Source organism: Podarcis gaigeae (assembly GCF_964106915.1).
Source record: "Podarcis gaigeae genome assembly, chromosome: 17".
NCBI lineage: Eukaryota > Metazoa > Chordata > Lepidosauria > Squamata > Lacertidae > Podarcis > Podarcis gaigeae.
In genome coordinates, this window is record NC_139694.1 from 1506624 (window position 1) to 1532637 (window position 26014).

The window sequence follows — 26014 nt, forward strand, 5'->3', positions numbered from 1 at the left end:
AAAGAAGCAAGATGCCAATACCAGTGTCAGGATCTGGAGTCAGGGGCAGGTAAGCAATAAAACACCTGGTGTCAGTGAAGTTAATTCTTCTGGTGTACTGTACTTACAATTGTTCAAACCCCCGCAGTATTAGAATAAGCTACAGCATTCTGTAAGCCTGAAAGTGATATGAGCCCCGCAACCCCATAACCTCCTTTGACTGGACTTAACCATCCAGGGGTCCTTTACCTTACAGCTGTGGGTTAAACCACAGAGCCTAGGACTTGCCGATCAGAAGGTCGGCAGTTCGAATCCCCGTGGTGGAGTGAGCTCCTGTTGCTCGGGGTGAGCTCCTGCCTACCTAGCAGTTCGAAAGCACAAAGTGCAAGTAGATAAATAGGTACCGCTCCGGCGGGAAGGTAAATGGCGTTTCCGTGCGCTGCTCTGGTTTGCCAGAAGAGGCTTAGTCATGCTGGCCACATGACCCGGAAGCTGTACGTCGGCTCTCTCCGCCAGTAAAGCGAGATGAGCGCCGCAACCACAGAGTCGGTCATGACTGGACCTAACGCTCAGGGGTCCCTTTACATTTACTTACAGCATTCTAGCATTAGAAGAGGTGGTGAATCTCTTCTTTGGTCCTATGAACACTGAATTCAGCATGAGGTCAACTGTGCAAATGCAGGCAATATTCACTGGGAATGTTATCTTCTCCCTCTAGAACAGGAGTGTTCAACTTTTTCAGACCTGCGACATTTCCTCCTGCATAAACAAAGGTTTACTTTTCTCTCTGCTTTTTGCCTTCTCTCACCCTGTCTGTTTTATTCTACCCTTCTCCTTCATTTGCGTTGTTCTCAGAGACTCTCCTCCGAAAAACAACCATGCCTTTTAAAAGGAAGGCAGTAAAAATGACTGGGATCTGTCTTCAGTAGGTGAATCACCCCGCTGTGGATACAAACCCGACATCTGAAGACATCTGAGGAACATTTGGGGGCTTTCCACAGTAGTTTCCACCCCACCAGAAACAGCAGGGACCTCCACAACAGCAGAGCCCTCCCCGCCGGAACAGGGTCCAACCCCCCCACCCCTTTAGTAGCACAGACTGGGGATTAGATTTTCGAAGCAAGCTGGGTAAGGAGGGGTGGGAACAAAGAACAACTTTTAATTCCTATAGCATGCTCTTTCCATGATAAAAATGTTTCCGCACACAACCTCATCTTGCCTCTCATACAAATGGGAAGGGCCTGCAAGTAAACTGGAGCCTACTCATTTCCGAACTGTACCTCCAGGAGTGGCCTGGAGTCTTAATAGGAGCAAGAAGTAATACAGTCGTACCTCGGCTCCCGAACGCTTTGGGAGTCAAACGTTCCGGCTTCGGAACCATCGAAAACCGGAAGTGAGTGTTCCAGTTTTCAAACATTCTTTTGGAAGCCAAATGTCCGACAGGGCTTCTGTGACTTCCGATTTGATGTAGGAGCTTCCTGCAGCCAATCAGAAGCCACGCTTTGGAAGTTGAATGTTTTGGAAGTCAAACGGACCTCCGGAATGGATTCTGTTCGAGTTCCGAGGTACAACTGTAGAGGTCTCGCCAACACTCTAAATCCACAATGTCTGTCATGATGACATAATTTGATGCATGTGTGAAAGGCATAAAAACAAATCCCTTTCAGGAAGGAAAAGACTTGTATTTCAAGAGTTGGTGGAGAGGGTTGGCTACAAAGCAGGGATAGGGGAAGTCCCTGCTTTTATCTGGCCTCTTATCAGATTCTGGCACACGCTTTTTGCTCTCAGCTCCCGCCCTGCACGCCTCTCAGCTCATGTGCAATACAGGGATAATGATGCCAATTCATGTTTAAGGATTAATCCCATAATGTACGTGAAGCACTTTAAGCACCTAAACACACTACTGTTATTATCGTTATCATCATTATTATTGTTTCCTTTCCGACGAATGTTTCCTGTCACATCATGCCCGTGACCTTTCTCGTCTGGAGGCGATTGTCTGTGTGGATCACTGCCTGATGGGATTATCTGGGATTTATACAGATGCTTATGAAAGGTTGGATAACCTTGCAGCCCTACCAGTGCTAATTAAAGCTGATTAAGTGTCAACACTATTCTAATCACGACATGGAAGACAGAAGGGACAGGGACTCTGCCTAGAGAGTTTATTGTCGAAGTCTTACAGCTTAGGAACAAGCTGAAGTGCTGAAGCCATCTTGGGATGATGAACGAGCACAGCGGCGATTCATGAGGACACCTTACAAACTTGTGGCAAGATTGATGTTCACCTCCTCCTGGCTCAGTCCCTCTACGCAACGGTACGAGTGAAGCAATGAGTTTTGATTTCACATCGCTCCATGAAATGCCAGAGTCATGCTAGCCTAATGCAAGGGGATGGGGGATAATTTCAGAGCAGAGAAATCCAGGCCTTGAGGAGAAAAGATGAGGGAGCAATGAGAAAATTGCAAGCCCAGTACAAGTAAGTATGGGAAGGATGCTCTGAGAGTTTATTTATTTTTATTTTTAAAAAATGCTTTCTATGTACAGTAAGTCCCCGACTTCAAACTCTAGCATCTATAGTTGGAGGGTCTTCAATGGCAAGGCTGAAAAAGAGCTCCGCTTCAGATTGCCGTGGGCCCTGGCATGATAAATGCTCCTCCATAGCATCACAAACAGAAACAGAAACAACACAACCAACTGCCATGCCTAGGAGAAGATCCAGGGTGATCTTTATGATTACTTAACAGTTATTTTGGCTTAAGAATTTTTTGCAATGCATTCACTGACCAACCCAAATACTGTTATTGCTGTGCCTTAGCTGGAAAATGTAAACACTTTCCTCTGAATGGTAAAAATACAATTATCATGCCTATACAGTGGTACCTCAGGTTACATACACTTCAGGTTACATATGCTTCAGGTTACAGACTCCGCTAACCCAGAAATAGTACCTCGGGTTAAGAACTTTGCTTCAGGATGAGAACAGAAATCGTGCTCTGGTGGCGCAGCAGCAGCGGGAGGCCCCATTAGTTAAAGTGGTGCTTCAAGTTAAGAACAGTTTCAGGTTAAGTACGGACCTCCGGAACAAATTAAGTACTTAACCCGAGGTACCACCATATAAAAAGGTAAAGGGACCCCTGACCATTAGGTCCAGTCGTGGCCGATTCTGGGGTTGCGACGCTCATCTCGCTTTCCTGGCCGAGGGAGCCAGCGTACAGCTTCCGGGTCATGTGGCCAGCAGGACTAAGCTGCTTCTGGCGAACCAGAGCTGCGCACGGAAACACCATTTACCTTGCCGCCAGAGTGGTACCTATTTATCTACTTGCACTTTGATGTGCTTTCGAACTGCTAGGTTGGCAGGAGCTGGGACTGAGCAACGGGAGCTCACCCCATTGCGGGGATTCGAACCGCCGACCTTCTGATCGGCAAGTCCTAGGCTCTGTGGTTTAACCCGCATAAGACCAATTTCCTCGGAATAAACATGGAGCTTAAACCTGACAGCAACCTATAATGTCTCTCCAGAAGGAGCTGGTTTCGCAGGGTGCAAAACCACTCCGGATATTATTTATGCATTAAGGCGCTCCTGATTCCCCTACTCTAAGATAGCCTCCATTCATTCTCCTATGGATTGAAACTGAAGGGGAGGAGTGGTATTTGCTATTGATGCGGCCTGTTCTGTTTCCTTCCTAATGCTCATTAGCTTTCTGCCCCCACTCACAGAAAAGTCATTGCTTTAAATTCAGCACAGAGAACAAGTCAGGTCTCTGTCTTAGAGGACACTGTCCCAGGTCTACTGTTCTCTCACTCTCACCAAGGACATCATTTCCAAATAGCAGTTTTTGTGGCAACAAGTCATCTGTACTTTCCAGTCATGCAAAGAAAGAGATTCTTAAAATACGTGGCCAGAGCCTTCAACTTTATAACAAGACTGGTTCGACTCCTTCAGCAAATCTCATTTTGCATGTATAAAATCACAGAGGGAACCCTAAAGATAACCCCCTCACTAATCCTATAACATTATATTTTGAAAACCCCTTGATGATGGTGCCTGTTTCTGCTCTCTCAGCCGCAGTGGAAGTTTGCAGGCTGTAGGGCTGAGGGCGGAAAGGATTTGGGTCAGGGAAGTATATTCTGATTTCCATTTCCTTAATTAATTGATAAAATACCAAGCTGAACAAAAGAATGGTGCCCACTTTCACTTTTTATTTTTTTAAAATAGCTTCTGGAATGAGGGAAGGGGGTTGAAACTAATCTAACATTTTGTAGTAACGACTCTGGGCTTATCCCACATGCTGAAAATCCCAGGCTAAGCACATGTTCAGAGGCAACCTTCTCATGGATATGATCTTTATGATTATTTAACAGTTATTTTGGCTTAAGAATTCCATGCAATGCATTCACTGACCGACCCAAATACTGTTATTGCTGTGCCTTAGCTGTAAAATGTAAACACCATCCTCTGAATGGTAAAAATACAATTATAATGCGTTATCACATGCATTTGACTGGACTCATTTCTTGCTTGTAGCTCAGTTGACTAAGGATTGGACTTGTCCACTGCTGCCCATCTGCCCATGTCTTTGGACTCCCAGACGCCACTCCTAGCCCCTACCTACTGAAGTACAAGTGTCCCTATATTCACGTCTGAAATGTTGGAGAGCCCCAGCCTGGTGGACCGCTCTCCCACAACAGACCAGGGCCCTGTGGGATTTGACATCTTTCTGCAGGGCCTGCAAGACGGAGCTGTTCCGCCAGGCCTTTGGTCAGGGCGCAGTTTGACTTACTTTCCTTTGTATAAAACAAGCCCCAAGGAGACCCCCAACCCGCTCACAGGTCCTTGTTATGATCAGTGGAAACAGTTGGTCTTGGCAATTATTAACCACTCTCAATTCCAACCTGATAATTGCCACCTGCTCAGATTTTAACTTGTCTGAATTAATTTTAAGATGTATTTTAATTAACTGATGTCTGTTTTTATGCATATTGTGTTGTTTTTATGATGTTAGACGCTCTGAGCTCAGCCTCGGCTGAGGAGGACGGGATTCAAATAAAATTATTATCACTATTTATTATTATTATTAATTATTATTATTATAGAGTCAGTTCTCACACACTTATTTACAAAAATCCCAGATGTGATGCGGTACATGTGCCTCCTTTCATACTTTAAATGTCTGCAATTGATCCCTACGCACAAAAGGTGATGAAAGGACTGCCCTGGAAACACCTAAAATACTTAAAATTGAAAAGCAGCACAAAAATGACGAATACACAAATGCATGTAGGGCGAGTAGACATTCTGCATCCTGACATATACACAGTTGGAGCTGCTCAGTGTTCAGATATCTCTCTTTTATGCGGTAGGCTCAAAATTCAGTGGTTAAGGCCACCTGCCCTCCACACAGGTTGTGATTTGAGGCGCCTGTGGTTGTTTTTACAATCGAACACCATCTATGTTTCGGGAAATAAACAAATATGGTTCAGCCTCTGGCATCCCTGATCAAAAAGGATCTCGGGTCCAAAAGTCACCTAAGACCCTAATGTGTCACTTCCAGACAGAGAAGATAACACGTGGTCTGTCACTAATGAACTCATGTGTGTGTACTCTCTCTGCAAAGGGGAACCACCCAAAAGGCAGCTCTCCAATTCATCCTTGCAGTGCTAACTGTAGAGAGAAGCCCTTGGTAAAGTAAATTATTACTTGCTATAGCACTCTTTCTTTTTCTTCTTTTTTTAAAGTGTTATTGTTTCTTTCAGCAGGAGTGTAAAAAGCTTTGCCTACTTTTTTGAAAATCAAACAGTGTGATACTTTTTTAAAAAACAACTTGACATTGTTCTAGTCCAGCGATATTCCAATACGCAGCTACAGCAATGCCTCCAAAGCTGAATTTTAGCGCTGAAAAGAGCTTGAAGAAATGCCATTGGTGTAGAAAGGTACAATTCAGTAAGAAAACGGACATGGCTTGTTTTCGTATCAAGACACTTTCTATTTCTGTTCCAAAAATGCAAGGAGGTGCTCTACTTAAGCATAATTATGAAACGTCAATAATACAAACCACCACCGTCGGGTAACATGCACCTACAATGTTCATACTGCTTAGCATTTATATAACATTTTGTGGGCGGGGAGGGGGCATTCAAAATACTTTTCATAAGAATTTGAGAAAAGCCATGGTGAATCAGACCAAATACTCATTTAGGACAGCGTCTCATTCCCCACAGTGAGAATGATATGATATGTTTTATGGGAAGAACACAAACGAAAAGCATAAAGGAAGTTTATTGTTTACTTATTATTATTGTCATTGTTTACTTCCTCCCCAAAACTGCTTTGAACCCTGGAGGTTAAATATAGCCTCTTTAGCAATAGCTTTGGGCAAATGAACCCAACATGGACATGTTTAATGGCGTCTTAAGCCTATCTAAGCCACTGCCATTACCACATCTTGCGACATGAGATCTTATCAATGAAAACCACCATAGTATTATTTCGGAAATGGAGGTGTGTAAGGCAGAGTGGGAGCGGCTTTCCTTGGGCCAGCTGTTGGCAAAAGCACGATTCAGACTAGGAACTTCCTTACCCAGTGGAAATAGGGTAAAATAGCACACCGATTCTCCTACAGGACGACAAAGTGATTTTACAATCCCTTGGGGGAAACAACTGTACAGTCAAAAATTCTCATTCATGCACAGAAAGAAAAAGAATGATAAGAAGGTGGTATACATACTGTAAGGGACACATTCATATTGCACTTCTAGATATTTGTATGTTCCTGGACAAGGGTCAGGAAACACATCTGGACCTGCCACCACAGCACACTGCGTCCGGTTGCTGCACCTGAAAGAGAAAGGAGCAAAGTAAGAGCAGAGACGCAATGGAAGGAAATATTTATATTGTGGATCCAAATTTAAATAAACATCCAATGTGCTGCAATTATGATTATGATTATTGGTGGAGTGACGAACCTCAGGTCCAGGAGATGAATGCAGTCCTTCAGGGCTCCCTAGACCACTTCTCTTTCCTAAGCTTCTTTATCCAGACCACACCCCTCACTGGCTCTGCTCCAGTGGCTGGAGGACACCAGACTTGGACAATACCTCTTGCTTGGATGGATGTGTGAGCGGGCGGGTGTGGGGGGGATTCCCTGGTCCTGAGTGGGATAACTGTGCCCCTGAAGGACCAGGTGCGCAGTCTGGGAGTCATTTTGGACTCACAGCTGTCCATGGAGGCGCAGGTTAATTCTGTGTCCAGGGCAGCTGTCTACCAGCTCCATCTGGTAAGCAGGCTGAGACCCTACCTGCCCGCGGACTGTCTCGCCAGAGTGGTGCATGCTCTGGTTATCTCCCGCTTGGACTACTGCAATGCGCTCTACATGGCGCTACCTTTGAAGGTGACCCGGAAACTGCAATTAATCCAGAATGCGGCAGCTAGACTGGTGACTGGGAGTGGCCGCCGAGACCACATAACACCAGTCCTGAGAGATCTGCATTGGCTCCCAGTACGTTTCCGAGCACAAGTCAAAGTGTTGGTGCTGACCTTGAAAGCCCTAAACAGCCTTGGTCCAGTATACCTGAAGGAGCATCTCCACCCCCATCGTTCAGCCGGGACACTGAGGTCCAGCTCCGAGGGCCTTCTGGTGGTTCCCTCATCGTGAGAAGTGAGGTTACAGGGAACCAGACAGAGGGCCTTCTGGAAGACTCACACCTGTTTTGCACCACTCACTTTTGACCTCTCATATGACCAGCCACTGGTATGGTGCAGGATGTGACCCTTGGGCTGAAAAGCCACTAAACTATTGCCACAAAAACCCATGCTTCTGCCTTGAACACCTCCAGTGGCCTCAGGCAAGTCATCATCTCTCACATTCATTACAGGAGTGTTTCCCAAACACTAGACAACATTAGACCAGTGGACCAATGACCTGCCTCAATAGAGGGCAGCTTCAAGTGGAACTTTGGGAAGGAAAAGGTTAATGTATCCAGTGGTACCCAAGGACACTGCTTTACTAGTTTCCCAGACACACAGTTTGCTAGTAAATTATAGGTAAATGATTAGAAAATAATTGCACACTCCTCTGGAAGGTGAGAGTCGTTTCTGCAAAAGGTCATGGCTCCCAGTGCTTAGTTTAGCTCCTTCCCTCATTTTTTAAAATATATATTTTAGGATGATGTAAATCTAAATGTTTTTGAAGAAGACTGCAATCCGGAAAGACTGAGACTGAGGCTGTTTCTGCACTTTGGGACGTGCATGTGTGGCTTGCTGTTTTCCTGGGTGCATTTTTGCACCTCCATCCACACACGAGCACTTGCGATTTTATGCCTCCCAAATCGATCTTTCCATCCACACTAGTTGGTGGAATATATTCACAGTGTCTGTTGTTCCCAGTTAGTACTTCCCCTTAGTAACACTTTAAGTTCTGGAAACCTGAGGTTCATTGTGAGCCTGTGTGCAGGTATTTTTTTTTAAAAAAAGTTTTTATTTTATTTTAAAATACAGTGGTACCTCGGGTTAAGTACTTAATTCGTTCCGGAGGTCCATACTTAACCTGAAACTGTTCTTAACCTGAAGCACCACTTTAGCTAATGGGGCTTCCTGCTGCCGCCACGCTGCCAAAGCACGATTTCTGTTCTCATCCTGAAACAAAGTTTTTAACCAGAGGTAATATTTCTGGGTTAGCAGCATCTGTAACCTGAAGCGTCTGTAACCTGAAGCGTATGTAACCCGACGTACCACTGTACAAGTTTTGCAACGCACTGGATTTACACAAAGTGAGCCATAAAATAATTTTTAAAGATGTGTGCGACATTCCAAGCCAGGAAAGCCGATGTCCCTTTTGAGCAGGGGTCAGTAAACTTTTTCAGCAGGGGGGCGGTCCACTGTCCCTCAGATCTTGTGGGGGGCTGGACTATATTTTTTTTTGGGGGGGGGGAATGAACCAATGTCCCACAAATAACCCAGAGATGCATTTTAATTAAAAGCACACATTCTACTCATGTAAAAACACCAGGCAACCCCCACAAATAACCCAGAGATGCATTTTAAATGAAAGGACACATTCTACTCATGTAAAAACATGCTGATTCCCAGACTGTCCACGGGCCAAATTTAGAAGGCGATTGGGCCGGATCCGGCCCCCGGGCCTTAGTTTGCCTACCCATGCTTTTGAGTGTATTTGCAGCTATTTGTTACCTTCCTGAGTGTGTTTATTTTTTAACTGAAACACAAGTTTTCTGATATACCAGATTTACACAAAAGAGCAGGCAACAGGCATATATGTCGCTCCAACCAGGCAAGGATTCTTAATTGCTCCTGTGAAACACTGTTGCACCTTTTATGTTAATAAAACCCAGCCACACAATGCACTACCACACATTCACAGTCAGGTAGCACACATTTCATATTGGATTTTCTTCCCATATCAGAATATCCCCATGGATCAGGAATATCTGAATTTAGTGGTGGTGGGGGAAGTGTGCCTAACACGTGGATGAGTGGGACGTTGTGTGGATGCGCGCGCGCACACACACACACACACAAAATGGCGACATAAGCAGCTTGAAATCCTCATTAACCTTCAGTGCAGCTGAGCCCTGAGAAAGGTAGAAAGTCAAGTTTGATCTCTACAGCTATCTTGGGGTGCTGGTATTGGCCCTGGAGATTATATGGGGTCAATGGCTTTCGGCTGGAATGTTTAATGTGTTAAACCTGCAAATGCGCATAAATGTTAAGAAACAGCATAACCACCCACTGCCTCCTTCCAAGCACATGGAAGTGCCATGCCCCTTGCTGCTCAAAATGTAGTAAAAGTAGTAATACGTTCATTTATGTCATGCTTGGAACTTATACCAGGAACATCTGCATAATGCCAAGAGCATGCAAAAAAACTGGAATGGCATTTTGCATAATATATGCACATTTAAGACTAGTGAATCTGGCTCAAAAAAATCAAAATCCAACAAGACAAGTAGAGCTGTGAAGACTTTTCTCAAGTGGAATGTAAAAATATCAATCTGCTGTCAAAACTGTAGCTGGCTGATTGTTTTAATGAGAGCAGGATTTATAGGCTAGTGAACAGAAATATTCTTCAGCTTCGTCACTGAAAAGCAATCCTCCCCAAAAGCTGTAGGAAGCCAGAGATATAATTAAAACCTGTCAATAAACCAACTGCATTCAGCATGTGGCAGGACTTTCCTGTACAAGCATTGCAGAATCCAGATAATTGCTTCACAGCGTAGGCCAGAAAGCCATTAATTTCATATTCAGAAAGATCCATAAATACAATAAATAAGAGAGCTTTCCTAATGAAGAAAATTGCAGATTATTTGGATTTCCATCTTTGATTACATCTTTAACCCTCGGGTCCATGAAAAGAAAAACATTACAGTTCTGTTTAAGGAATTCCTTCTTCAGAAGCATTAACATTGAAGTATATCTACTATTAGACAGCACATCAGAGGAAGCAAACATGGTGAATAAACTGAAGTTCTTATATTGAAGTTTGTGACGTTCTCTGTTTAGGCCAGGAATCACCAGCCGTTTTGGACCAGTAGGCACATCATGAATTTAGAGAGAGCGCTGTGGGTGTCAGTCACAAAATGGCTGCCATGGTGGAGGGGCATGGCAAAACACAAAATGGCTGTCATGGAGAGCATGACATAACACAACATTAGCAGACCCTCCAAGTGCCCCTATTTTCCAGGGACAGTCCTGGATTTACAGAAGCCGTCCTGGTTTCTGATTTGATCCTGGAATGTCCCGCTTTTGTTCCTATTTTCATCGGAGAAATGTGGCAGATATGGTAGGACATCCTTAATTTCATCAGAGGGTATGGAGTTATGTGACTCCTGAGCCAAGGAGATAAGTAGCTAGACAACCTTTAGAAGGCATCTGAAGGCAACGCTGTATAGGAAACTTTTTATTGTTTAACATGTTTTTATGTTTTTATATGTTGGAAGCTGCCTAAAGTGGTGGGGTATAATAATAATAATAATAATAATAATAATAATAATAATAATAATGGAATGTTGTTGTTTAGTCATTTAGTGGTGTCCACCTCTTTGTGACCCCCTGGACCAGAGCACGCCAGGCACTTCTGTCTTCCACTGCCTCCCGCAGTTTGATCAAACTCATGCTGGTAGCTTCAAGAACACCATCCAACCATCTCATCCTCTGTCGTCCGCTTCTCCTTGTGCCCTCCATCTTTCCCAACATCAGGGTCTTTTCCAGGGAGTCTTCTCTTCTCATGAGGTGGCCAAAGTCTTGGAGCCTCAGCTTCAGGATCTGTCCTTCGAGTGAGCACTCAGGGCTGATTTCCTTCAGAATGGATGCGTTTGATCTTCTTGCAGTCCATGGGACTCTCAAGAGTCTCCTCCAGCACCAGAATTCAAAAGCATCCATTCTTCGGCGATCAGCCTTCTTGATGGTCCAGCTCTCACTTCCATACATCACTACTGGGAAAACCATAGCTTTAACTATACGGACCTTTGTTGGCAAGGTGACGTCTCTGCTTTTTAAGATGCTGTCTAGGTTCATAATGGAATAGGACGTCCTTATTTTCATCAGAGAAATGTTGGAAGGTGTGCATTAGAGAGAGCACAGTCATGGTGATACTTTCCCCATAATTGTATTTCCATGGCAGAGGAGGCTTAACTGGCTGCTGCACAGACTTTCTGCAGTGAATTCTCTTTGAGTGGCTTGTTTTTAAAACCCCTGCACAGCAGGAGACATGTCTAACCTTTTTTTTAAAAGTTTTAACATGTTTTTGGGGTGAGGGGAGATTATTTATATCCACTGGCAATTGCTGTGTACAGTGCTACCTCGTGTTACGTACTTAATCCGTTCCCGAGGTCCGTTCGTAGCAGGAAACCGCTCGTAACATCAAGGCGCGCTTTCGCTCATGGCGCCTCCCACAGCAATTTCCGCTTGCATCCCAGAGCAAAGGTTGCAACAAGGGGCATCTACTTCTGGGTTAGCGGAGTGTGTAACCCACAGCATTCTTAAGGGGGGGGCGGTACGTAACATGAGGTACCACTGTAGTAATATTTGCAGAAAATAATGTCTAGGGACCTGATCTCAGATGAGTCCACTACCAGTTGCTGAGTGAAGGGCAAGTTATGGAGAGTCAAAGGACTAGAAAACAAGGCAGAAGCAGGAAAAGTGTGCTAAAGAGGAAGGGAAAACAGAAGTGATTTAGGACCCCATGAATGCCAATACCTTGGTGTCCAAACAACCAACTTATCAAGCTGTACAGCTCTGACACATCAGCTAAAACATAGGCAGGGAGCAGCCAGGCTGCTTCATTTCACAGAAATTATTTTGCTTCAAAACTTCCTTTCTAGGAAGTCTGGATGAAATGAAAGTTTATAGTCTGGAGCCCAGATGAAGACCTTGATGACCCCTTTGGTGACCCCTGGTTTAGGCCACCCTGAAGGCGCTGTAAGATAGACCAGTGGTCATAAATTGGTTACATCAATGTTGTTTATGCTGTTAATTCTTCCTCAGTCTACTGCCACTCTAATCCAGCTATGAAGATCCGTGTGTACAGGCGGACTTCTGCCTAGAACTTTCTGGTTTAGGGACTTAGGACACAGATCTAATGGCCAATTTATCAGGCACCCAATAACATGACCTCTCTGGACAATGTACAAAATAAAAACAAATTAAAAATCACAGTTATTAACAGAATAATAGAATAGATTATAACATCACGACAAATCAGTTTAAAATGGAGATTAAGATATAGAAACACTGTGGCAATGTTGAATTAGAATAGAAAGCAAAAAATAAAATAAAATCAGAGAGCTAAATATTCAGTAGTGCGTGTATTGAAATGTCACGCTTAAATGCACTGTTTAAAGGTTACTAGACATGGATTGGTGACTGTGTACTTTCCCATTTCAGTGATGTGTTGAAGATGATATAAAACCTCTCTGTCTTTTGTGATTTGATATGATCAGTGATGTCATTCACACTTTAAAAACTAGCTGCCTTTAGAGAACAGTTCTATTGCCAACAGTAGACAACAGCAATCACATCAGGAGTTAGGAGCAAGTCAGTGCTGCCTGTTATATGGACTTAATCCAGTCCCCGGAGGCTGTTGCCATTGAACAGGTTCCCCTTTCTCTCCCAGCAGGAAATACTTTCAGGAAAATTGCCTACTCTCTGGGTGTGCAAGGGAGCTGAGACATCATGCGCCAAAGGTTGCTCATACCAATCCATGTTCCAGCAGTAGAGAAGGGCTCAGATCATAGAATCATAGAATCATAGAATCCTAGAGTTGGAAGAGACCACAAGGGCCATCGAGTCCAACCCCCTGCCAAGCAGGAAACACCATCAGAGCACTCCTGACATATGGTTGTCAAGCCTCTGCTTCAAGACCTCCAAAGAAGGAGACTCCACCACACTCCTTGGCAGCAAATTCCACTGTCAAACAGCTCTTACTGTCAGGAAGTTCTTCCTAATGTTTAGGTGGAATCTTCTTTCTTGTAGTTTGGATCCATTGCTCCGTGTCCGCTTCTCTGGAGCAGCAGAAAACAACCTTTCTCCCTCCTCTATGTGACATCCTTTTATATATTTGAACATGGCTATCATATCACCCCTGAACCTCCTCTTCTCCAGGCTAAACATGCCCAGCTCCCTTAGCCGTTCATCATAAGGCATCGTTTCCAGGCCTTTGACCATTTTGGTTGCCCTCCTCTGGACACGTTCCAGTTTGTCAGTGTCCTTCTTGAACTGTGGTGCCCAGAACTGGACACAGTACTCCAGGTGAGGTCTGACCAGAGCAGAATACAGTGGCACTATTAGATGGGCCCTTGTGAGCGCATCTTGCATTTCCTTACTACTGGAGGCCAGTGGTTCTCCAAGGGTGTGGTGCACCACACTAGTGTGTTGGGAGATGATGGCAAGTGTGTGGGGAAGATTCAAGGACAATCAAACGAATATTTCAACATTTCAGTGTAGTATAGTATACAGGAGCGACCATTTTAGGGGCATCCAATTGATGTGTGATTGCCAATTCAAGCATCTTTTGGGACCCAGAAGAGGGAGCAGTGGGGGCTGGACTGGGTGGAATGGGGCAGGGCACACTTATCTGCACCCCACCGATGTGCTTGGGGACTGGGAACGAAACCACCACACAGAATGGTTACTGTCTGTAGTATACCATCAAAATATTATATATATAATATAACATACACACACACACATGCTTTCCTTGAACAGCACTAGCTATTATTCTCCCGTTCTCCACAACATATTTTTGTGAACAGGGATTTTCAACTCTGACAAATAAGAAAGATCAGAAGAGAGGAAGGCTTCTTTGTGCTGATGAGGAGATGAGCGTTTGTCTCAAATTAGACCTAACATAAATGAATTACTCTGGTTGCATAGCGATCCCCCCAATGCTGACTCTTTCCTCCCCCCCGACTGCGAGCCTTCTGAGTCTACTATTCTATCTGCGGGTGGAAACTCAGGAGGAAGGGGAGTCAAAGGAACCCACTCTTGCTCTATGACTGTATTCCCTCATCTATAGAGTCAGATTTTCCCCAGGCGTCCAACTCAGTCACGCCCCTGACACTGAACCACCCACACCAGAGCCAGAGCCCGAAGCCCTGTGCATTCACCAGTCACGTATAAGACGACCCCAATTGTTAGTAAAAAACATAGTCTTATACACGGAAAAATACGGTACGGGCTGCAGAGCCATGGGATGGCTCCCAACTGCTATGTTCCGCATGGTTATTTGGATCCTTGCATTCGCTCTTCCCATGTTAACAATCTTAAAGCATACACAGACCTAGCGCAACTGTACTTTGGCTTAATTTTAAATTTTCATTGGTACTTTTATGCATATCCTTTCCCCAATAATTTTGTTGTTGTTAACTGGTTATTCCACATCATGGTTCTTGCAGGTGCTTACAGACCTGCTTACTATTGCACATGGTGGCAGACAATTTTTCATTGTTTCTTACTCTAAGTGCTGGCTGAATGGTGGGGGGGGGGGGCGCAAAGGTCTTGCGTGGGGACCAGCCCTAGAGTTATCTCTCCCCTCACTGGGCTTGCTGCAGTGGGCTTCCTGTCTGAATTTTGCATTTGTTCTTGGATTCGAAATGGTATTTCCACATTTGTTTCGATCTGTCTAGCAGTAGATTAAAAACAACATTATAATCTTTGTAAGTATTAATGTATGCAGCGCTAGCTTCTAAATACAGTGTTTGACTTGGAAAATGAGGAAAAGATGCTTTGCATACAAAAAAGCTCTAAGCTTCTGGGGGGAAAGGAATTTTTGCAATTTAGACAGTAAGGTTTGTACTGTGTATGATTTAAAGGTGAAAGGTTTTGAATACCATTACCAATCCTCTTTTGTTATCTGTCTCTTAATCTCCAGCTGCCTTTCAGCATCTCAGTAAACTAAATGGAGTTTGCTTTGCAATTAATGCCCAGAAATCACAGGATTTTAGCAGATAATCCAGTGATTTACACAGAGCTCAATCACTCAGCAACTGCTGTTGGTGAGATGGTTTGTTTGGCCTGGAAATAAAGGCTCCCTGCTACCTCTTCTGAAACCAGACAGCAGCATCCCTTGCAATGTTGTTTGCATTGTGCGTCAGCTTCTATACGTAAATGTCCTTAATCTGACTCAAATTAAATGCAAGGAGCTCAGAGCAATCAGGAAGGAAAGTGAAACCAGTGGAAACATTATGAAAAGCATCTTTCTTACCCTTAATATTCTAATGGTTCATGTGGTGTGGATGATACAAGGATTGCTTTTGGTAATTATTTAAAAAAACTGTATTTTTACCACCTGAATATGGAACTTTATTCTCTGGGGTACACTTCCCTCCAAGCACTAGGTGTTGTTGTTGTTGTTATTTTGATAAAGCTACCTAATCTACCTAATCTTTTCGCTTACAAAAGTAATATCTGACTTTGCTAATGTAAACATGTAAGAATGGCCAAGTTTCTCATTACTGTCACTCTCTGCTGAATTATATATACAGTGGTATCTTGGAAGTCGAACGGAATCCGTTCCAGAAGTCCATTCGCCTTCCAAAACGTTTGGAAACCAAGGCGTGGCTTCCGATTGGCTGCAGGAAGCTCCTGCAGCCAGTCAAAAGCCACGTTGGACATTCGGGCTCCAAAGAACGTTTGCAAACCAGAACACTCACCCGATTTGTTTGACAACAAAGGTATTCAGCTTCCAAGGTTCCACTGTATTTTAAAAGGGGGCGTCAACCAATATCCGATTTTTCGATCCCATTACCTCTAGGTGGAACCTGAAACCTGCATAGCTCCTAGGAGAGTCTATCTATTAAGTTTGTTAACTCTTTTCACACTCCAATTTAAGACTGAAACCAATGAAGATGTTGGGGCTTTAACACCAACCTATCCTTGCTTGGCTTAACCTCTAGCCTGAAGAGTTCGGCAAAACTCAAAGCTTGCTTAATGTTTTGTAACGATTTCTTTCATATGAGGAAGCACCTGTACACTCAACGTTGGCTCAGTTTACAGGTACAGGGTATGTTTTTGCCAAATGAAGGAACACTTTGAGGGCAGAAAAGACGAAAGCTGCTTGCAATACATACAGTGGCTACATTCCAACAAAACCATCAACTATGGTTTATGTCTACTGGAACAAACTCGGATGAGCTTTGGGTCAATGCATGTCTGCAAAGAAATCAGAAGCTTTTGATTCCAGCTTTGCCTAACTATGGTTTACTGCTATGCAGAAACCCAGACAAACTATGGTTAGCCTTGATTACAGTTTATTGAAACAACTCAAGTTCAAATCGTGATTTATGAATCTGGCTTTGTGCAATAAAACACAGTGGAAGTTAACCAATTCAGGGTTCAGACAAAATGCTAAACTGCCATTAAGCAAAAACTGGAAGACAAACAGCTGAATTTTCTCAGATGTTGAGATATCAAAGGAACAGCTGCTGATAGTTTCACATTAAAGCTGCTTTTGGGCAAGGACACTTGTTCTCCAATGACCTGTACATATATCCCTTCAGCCACAATAAAGATGTACAACCCCACTCTACAGATATTGCTATGCCACCGGAAAGTTAAGGGTTGTTGGCTATGACAATTTGAAGAGTAACATTACCATCCTCCATTTTAAGGCACAGAGACATGGGCTAATGTTTCTCTTACCTCCCACAATGGTACATCTGCATGCATGTATATATAATGCTTGCATGTTTATTTGTTGACCAGCTGTTGCTCATCACTCATTCCCAGTGCAAAGAACTGTCAGCATGGCCTGCTATTCCACTGCATCCTAGGCTCTTGCTCATCACAGTTCCTTATTCTAAGTACCAGCTGGCTGGTTTCAGGAACAGCAGCCTATTGCCAACTATATCTGTAAGCAAGGCTTTTCTTCAGCCAGAACCTCCTGGAACTCAGTTCCGGCACCTCTCAGGTGAGCACCATTGCCATTGTAAGACAACAAGGAAGGTGTTCATGGTGAGTTCTGGTACCTCTTTTTCCTGGAAAAATAGCACTGTCCGTAAATCTCTTAACCCCCAAATCCATGGAACCAATTCTCAGGAATATGTTTTATTTGAACAGGACATTCCAATTTCTATGGAATTTTGTATTCAGGAAATCCACTGAAAAGATGATGCCTTTTCCCCACTCAGAAAATTTCAGTAACTGAGCATAATGGAACAGTCACAGTTGAGGCCACAGATGAGACTTCTTCTATCCCTGTGCATTCAGGAAATGCAGCCAGGAATCCAACAGACACATACAGGTACCATATATTAAAGGTCATTCAAATTTTGTTCTTATTTTTATTATGAATTTTGTAATTAGTATTGTTTTATGTTGTCAATCACCCTGAGATCTACAGATGAAGGGTGGTATACAAATTTAATTATTATTATTATTAATAATAATAATAATTAGGAGGGGTAGCATATGTTGCTGCGCTACAACTTCCACCTTCCCAATGACCATGCTGGGGGGGGGGAGCTGGAGCCCAGCACATCTGGAGGGGATCACAATGGTTTCTCCTGGTCAGCAAATTGCATTTTATGTAGGATGCCTATTCTCTGCAAAGAAAACAACAACTACTACTACTACTACTACTACTACTATTAATTTGTACCCCGTCCATCTGGCTGGGTTTTCCCAGCCAATCTGGGTGGCTCCCAACAGAATATTAAAACAGAATGAAACATCAAACATTAAAAACTTCCCTAAACAAGGCCGCCTTCAGATGTCGTCTAAAAGTCAGATAGTTGTTTATTTCCTTGACATCTGATGGGAGCTGTTCCACAGGACAACCCTATTTTCATTGGAGAAATGTTGGAGAGTAAGGTAGGGCATCTCTATTTTCATCGGAGGGTATGGAGTTATGTGACCCCAAGCCATGGAGATAAGTAACAACACAACCTTTAGAAGACATCTGAAAGCAGCCCTGCATAGGTTTTTTTTTAATGTTTGATGTTTCATTATGTTTGAATATATGTTGGAAGGTGCCCAGAGTTCTGGGACAACCCAGACAGATGGACAGGGTATAAATTGTTGGTTGAATAGGATGTCCTTATTTTCATCAGAGAAATATTGGAGGGTATGACTTAGCATTTACTTGTGGTCACAATCCGTCTGTCCTTGGGGTGCTTTTTTCTTGCACACATTGGGTTTCCTCTGGAGCCTACTGCAGAGTTAATCAGAAAGGGGCTTTTTGTGCTGGGCATGCAGAAGGTGGCAGAGGGGCTTGCCAGTGAGCAAGGGAGTGAATTTATGGGACTTTGCTAGAGAGACTTCTCAAGCCACAGCAATTCCTCCTTCTTTGGTTGCATTCATGGCCAAATGCGCCCAGCCTAGAGGTAAGTAGGTCGTCCATTATCGGCAGCACAATGCCATGTGAATTGGACTCCTTGTACCGCGATAATGAATGTGTTGCTCACAGCTGGACAACCCAAGCTTCTGTTGCTGGAGGACCAAAGAATGTAAGATTCTGCTAGCTGATCCATCTTATATTGAGCCCTATGACAGCTAAAGCACTTCCTAACGAGCCCAGTCCCTGTCACAAAGGAGCACTCTGCATTTATCTATGTCAGGAGACTGGCCTTGCATACCAATGTGAGCGAGGGCAGGCAGGGGAGGTTGCACAGGGCTGGAATCAATGAAGACTTTAGGCCTAAATTCGGAGGTTTTCAGCCAGAAGTGACAGCTTCAGTGTTAATGCATGGCTAAGCATGCAAAGGGCTCAAGCAGCATGCCTCACTATAAGAAGCGAAAGTGAAAGCTCGGGCTCCACTTCCCCTTCGCTCTTAATTTGAAGAGACAGCTCTTCACTTTGAACATCAGGATATGAAAATATCTTCCAGAAGAAGGAAATAGCGAGTTCTTTCATTAATACACAAATGGTCCATTAAACACTGGCCACAGTTTTTTGAGAAACTGTGCCACAATTAAAATGACTATAACCTCCCCTCCCTTCTTTTCATAGAAGTGGATAGAAATTGCAGGCATCGTAGCCATTCAGAGTGGGTGAAGCCTGTCAAATTCTAGGCAAATATATTCAGGGGTTGTTTTTTGTGTGCTAGACACTTGTAAAAATACTACACCTCCCCAAAAATGAACCATCTAGATTCTAGAATGTTATTAGTTTTGGACAGAACTAGATGAAATTTGCAGGCAACAGTCTCCCTTTAGAGGCCATCAATCTTCAGTTTCTGCTATTGCCCCTGGCAGCCTCCAATGTCCTTCCCTGCGCCATATGTGAAGCATCACCCATCAATTGCTTTAGATGGCTTGTAAAGAGAAATAGTTTTGTCCAGGCTTTTCTGGAACCATCAGATTGGACCCTGTTATTACTAGATTGTGATGATCACCAGGATGATATTCAACCATGATTTATTTAAAGCAGACCCACTAAAATTAACAAACATAGCTAAATTAGCTGCATTAATTTCAAGAGGTCTACTCAAAGTAAACTTTAGTTGAATGCTGCCCATAGAATTTATTTTTGTAGACCACTTTGAAATTTTAAATATTAAGCAGTTTAGATATGCTTAAACAAACAAACAAACAAACAAACAAATAAAAGCCTGCCACAATTCAAAAGGATCGTTTCAATGGTCTTCTTACAAGGGCTGCTGTTAAGAGTTTCTTAATCTGCTCCATACGCCCACCAGTCACTACTGGAATTTTTTTTTTTTAAAAAAGAGTATAATTTCCTCAAACGATGCCTTATGAGGAACGGCTAAGGGAGCTGGGCATGTTTAGCCTGGAGAAGAGGAGGTTAAGGGGTGATATGATAGCCATGTTCAAATATATAAAAGGATGTCACGTAGAGGAGGGAGAAAGGTTGTTTTCTGCTGCTCCAGACACGGAGCAATGGATCCAAACTACAGGAAAGAAGATTCCACCTAAACATTAGGAAGAACTTCCTGACAGTAAGAGCTGTTTGACAGTGGAATTTGCTGCCAAGGAGTGTGGTGGAGTCTCCTTCTTTGGAGGTCTTGAAGCAGAGGCTTGACAACCATATGTCAGGAGTGCTCTGATGGTGTTTCCTGCTTGGCAGGGGGTTGGACTCGATGGCCCTTGTGGTCTCTTCCAACTCTAGGATTCTATGATTCCCCAATCTCTCTGATACAGTGAACGTAAATTACAACCAGAGTAGCTTTTCCAATGCAAAGAAAGCCTGCCAAATCACAGGCAGAGAGGTCTAGGAATATTTGTGCTGAATACCTCTAAAAAGAATGGATGCTTTTGAATTCTGGTGCTGGAGGAGACTCTTGAGAGTCCCATGGACTACAAGAAGATCAAACCAATCCATTCTGAAGGAAATCAGCCCTGACTGCTCACTGGAAGGACAGATCCTGAAGCCGAGGTTCCAAGACTTTGGCCACCTCATGAGAAGAGAAGACTCCCTGGAAAAGACCCTGATGTTGGGAAAGATGGAGGGCGCAAGGAGAAGGAGACAACAGAGGACAAGGTGGTGGGACAGTGTTCTCAAAGTGACCAGCATGAGTCTGACCAAACTGCGGGAGTTAGTGGAAGACAGAAGTGTATGGCGTGCTCTGGTCCAGGGGGTCATGAAGAGTTGGACACGACTAAACGACCTCTAAAATGTGTTTCCAAAACGAACTGTCCATAACTAAAAATATATTTAAAAATGGACAGAGTTGGGTAATCCACCCCAGAACAAAACCCTGCAAAAGTTCAGAATAAAAGCTGCAGTGCTCTTTCTGCAAGGCCTGATAATGCAGTTGTGGGGTGGGGGGGGGGGAGAGGATCACTTGATCTCCCTTAGTGTTTTGTGAGCAATTGTTCTGAAAACTGCAGATATAAAAGATGTGCCCTTGAGGAGGTAACCTTGAAAACTGAAAACAGTAGGGCCGGGGGCTTTTGTGCAAGTTGGTTTTGGGGTGGGAAGAACTGTTTCCTTGGTAAAATAATTCCCTCTGATTACAAGCTTGACCTGTCAATCACAACTGTCCCTCCGTGCTTTTCCCCTCTTCTCGTGCCAGCACCCTCTTCAAGCTTAGAGAGAGAGGTTTTGCTCTTGGAAAACTGCTGCCTCCCCAAAGTTTTGAGGAATGCTGTCAAAACCATCTTCTTTTGTTATAAGATAATCCAGCTAGCCACAGTGGAGCTCTCCTTTTGCATCCTTTTGACACCTTGGTGTTTGCTATTCCTTTTCCCTAGCACCCCAACCTGCCATTATGGTAAGTTTAGAGATATTACTTTTGATTTTGAGCAGATGCTTGTTTGCAGCACTTTGTTGATGTCTGAATCACTGAGGTGCCACAAAGCACTTCAGGGGCCCTTGCTTTCGCTTGCGCCATCTTATGGAGATTCCTGAGGGTTATCAGAGGTTTGACGGACTCTTGGAAGACAATAATCCGGAAATGGGTTGGAGTCAAAAGATAAAAACTGTCCATCTGATTCCAAGCTATACAACTACTGCACTGATTTATTGTCACCAACAGTGCTTTTTTCCAGGGGATACTTAAGGTATACGCAATACCAGCACCTCTTTTTTGTTCTTGTTAAGAAGTGTGGCACTGTAACAACTTCATGGTGAGTCACAACATCTATTTTTCCAGAAACAAAACACGGGTCACCAAGATACACATATATACATATTCCAATGTTATTTAACCTCTGTATGAAGCAGCAGATTTGGGGCTTGGAGTCATCAATATGCTGACGACATCATGGTCTATTTCTTCTGAGATTCTATTATTCTTATCATCTGAACCAGGGGAAGTACTAAGCCAGTCCCGGGCATAGCTGTCAACTTACAGATTTGAAAATAAGGGACCAGTAGCCTCGAAAATAAGGGATCAGCAGCCAAAATAAGGGATTTTCAGAGCATAGGTATGTTCAACTTCTGAGCCCCTCCGAGCCAAAGGCAGAAAGCCCAGCCAGAAGCCAAACGAAGCCTCAAGCGGTGGTTCCCACAGCGCAGCAACCCAGCAAAGGGGATGCAGCAAGGAAAACCACCGTCACCTCTCCGCTGGGAAACGCTGAGCAAAGGCGAGTCCCCACGCAACGCAGCCGATTTCATCGGCACAAGGCATGCAAGCTCCACCCCCCCAGTCGTTCTTAGACTCCTTATTGGGTGAGCAACACAGCCAAGCAACACAGTTGGAGCCTCCTTTCTCCCTGGCCGGCAGGGAGGGAGGGAGAGGAGCTGCTTCCTTTGAAACCCGGGAAATTTAAGGGACATCATCAATAAGGGACAGCAGCGGGACACGGCGCTGGGATAAGGGATTTTTCCACCAAATAAGGGACAGTTGACAGCTATGGTCCCGGGTACGGTAATGGACCAAAAGGGGGCTGATAAAATGAAGCTGAATTCTGACAAGACAGAGGTGGTTGGTTGGTGGTTGGTATGATCTTATGTTCAGGAATTTGGTGCATGGCCAATGTGCCTTGAAGACGTAGGCCAAGACTCAGGGGCTGGGGATACTCATAGATGCAGACCTGTCACTTGAGGCCAAGGTGGCTTCAGCGACAAGGAGTGTCTATTTCCAGCTCTGGCAGGTGCTCCAGCTATTTCCATTCCTGGACTGGGATAGCCTGGCCACAGTCCGGAAACTTTAGCTACTGCAGAAAGCAGCTGTTGGGATATTGACAGGTGCATCTGCATAATGTCAAACGACACTTATTTTGTGGAGCACGCGCTAGCTGCCTATCTGTTGCCTGGCAGAATTTAACATGTTGTTATTGATTGAAACCTTTAAGGCTAACCCAGCACTTTTTGAGGCGTGCTAACTCTGCATGCCAGTAGCAGGTATAGCCACAATCTCTCACAAGCATTTTCTTGCATGCACACACAGCACCCCCTCAACTGATGCATGAACTGGGGGGGAGGGGCTATTTTCCAGCACTGTGTCTACTTTACTTTTTTCCCTTTTGCTAATGCTGTCAAAAAGGGACGCGGGTGGTGCTGTGGGTTAAACCACAGAGCCTAGGGCTTGCCGATCGGAAGGTCGGCGGTTCAAATCCCCTTGACGGGGTGAGCTCCCGTTGCTCGGTCCCTGCTCCTGCCAACCTAGCAGTTCGAAAGCACAAAGTGCAAGTAGATAAATAGGTACCGCTCCGGCGGGAAGGTAAATGGCGTTTCCGTGTGCTGCTCTGGTTCGCCAGTAGCGGCTCAGTCATTCTGGCCACATGACCCAAAAGCTGTACGCCGGCTCCCTCGGCCAGTAAAGCGAGATGAGTGCCGCAACCCCAGAGTCATCCCTGACTGGACCTCCTGGTCAGGGGTCCCTTTACCTTTACTTAATGCTGTCAAAATTGGTGCAGGCTTGTCACCCTGATTTAAGGCCTACATTGAATGCAACACAGGTATATGTGGGAGAAGATCTCTTCATATTATCCATCCTTGGCTCTAAGGTTGACAGAGGAAGCCCTTCTTAATATCCCATCATTGCCCGTTGCCTGTAAGATAGCGATGGAGATGGAGCGACGGAGATTCTCTGCGATGGCGCCCTGGCTGTGGAACTCTCTTTTGGAGGTGTGGAATGCCCCAATTCTCATGAGAGTCCAATGACAGGTTAAAAACATTTACGTTCTTCCAGGCATATGCTGATAGAAATTAAGGCTACTCAAAATTTTAGAAGTCAAATCACTGCTGCTGTTTATAGTAGCTTTATAATTGTTTTTTTTATAGTATGTTGTTTTGTAATCTGCTCTGCAATTTGTAATAAAGAGTGGACTAAAGCTTTCATTAATAAATAAAATAAAATAAAAAGCACAGGCAGGGAATTAGGTCAATGCCGATCAACCTACAGACTCCAGCTGAGCTACAAGAAAAAAAGGAGGAATTCAAACAGCAGAAAGCAAACAGGTGACATCATATATACCTTATTCCCACATCAAACTAAATGACAAGGAAAGATCCAGCTTTCAGCATGCAAAGAGACTTGATATTTTGTACGCCAGCCTGAAACCACTGTAGCTTGCCTTCCAGCAAGAACCAGAGGCAATTGAAGCTGACAACACTGTTGACTATATGTCTTCTTAAATTGGGGCCATCTACAATTATGATAGAATCTGAACGTTCTTTCTTCTTTTTTGCAGCCATTTATGTTTTGTGATGTGACACTAACAAGGAATATTCTATATGCAATATTCCCAAACTGTTGAAAAACAAAATAAAAAGGTGCCCTTTATTTCTAACCGTGGGTGTGTGGGTGTGCATTGGTTATAAAATTGTATGCTGTCTCACAAGGAAGAGGCACCATGGTCCTCTTTCCTGATCACCCCAGAAAACATGCATTTGGAGGTTTTGTTGATATTCAAATTTATTTAAATTTAAAAGCCAAGGGATTAATTGGATGGCACCTCAAGGCAGTTGATCTCCTGGTCCTTATCTGTGTTAAGAAAAAATATACCTTAAACTAACAAGTGACACCCCTGCACATTTACATTATTCGTTTATTAATCCAGAGTCAACACCTCTGTTATCTACAGAGCTCTGAAGTACCAGGCCTGGATAAATATTGCATCTGGAGAAGCACCTTCTCCCATGTATTCCTCTCTACTTATTACCCATGCTATTTGCATCCCATCCCACCCCCCTGCCCAAGTCTCTGTGAGCAAAGGAAACCACACATCATTGGTTTATCTTTGCCCAGTATCTTCCACAAGAGGCAGCATCTCCCCAAGAGTTTCAGAGAAAGTTTATTTCCCAGCATACCAGCTGAACAATTTCCCCCTTGCTTTTTTTATCTATTCGGAAAATGTTAAACCCAAATAAAAACTATAAATAAATAAAAATGCAAAGAATGTGCTCTAATACCAAACTTCAGTTCTCAAAGCAGTTTAAGCAAAACGCTGAGGCAATTAAAATGTAATAAAAACATAAAATATTGTGTACAAGAAGGGGGGGGGAGTCAACAAAGGCACAGCAGTTCATGTGCAAAAGGAGATAAACGACATGGAAAACCAGAGCTCTTTCAGAAGGCCAACTCACTCCACAGCTATGGGGCCACCACAAACTAAGCCCTGCTTCTAGCTGATGACAGACTAGCACTCATCTTGGATAGAATCCTTTATGTCTCAATTTTCTATCAATATGTTCATGCCAGGTGATATTATAAACATCTGACAAAAGCATTCCCCGCTCTTATGACCCGGAATGATTGCCTTTGAGTAAATCTGTACATCTCATCTTTTTCCAGATAGCAAAGTTTTTTCTGCTAAGGATGAGGGAGGAATTTGCTAGCTTGGTTTCTGAAGCAGATTTGCCAGATTTACAACACTCTGACCAATATGCAGATTGGGGGGGGGGGGGTTGGTCTACTTTGGAATCTGCAATTTTCTAGATTCCATGATGAGATGGCCTGAGGGCTGCCTCTCTCCTTTATCAATTTTAGCTGAAAATACTGACAATGCCAGCCACCTGGAATTGCAGGGTCACACAGAGCTTCTGCCGCAACAAGCATCAAAAAGTACCCCCTGGGATGAACGGGACCTTAAAATCATAGAATTATAGAGTTGGAAGGGACCATGACAATAACCTAGTCCAGGGATCTGCAACCCGCGGCTCCGGAGCCGGAT

At 43.9% G+C, this 26014-nt stretch overlaps 1 protein-coding gene across 17 annotated transcripts in view; it reads right to left on the bottom strand.

Annotated features, from left to right (window-relative positions):
* The window catches only part of ADGRL3 (adhesion G protein-coupled receptor L3), a 526579-nt gene that overhangs the window by 239743 nt on the left and 260822 nt on the right, over window positions 1–26014 (bottom strand). For all 17 annotated transcript variants that reach the window (XM_083718335.1, XM_083718333.1, XM_083718332.1 and 14 more), the window contains exon 5: window positions 6708–6817. In XM_083718335.1, the coding sequence (XP_083574461.1) occupies window positions 6708–6817 (110 nt within the window). The remainder of the gene's footprint in view (window positions 1–6707; window positions 6818–26014) is intronic.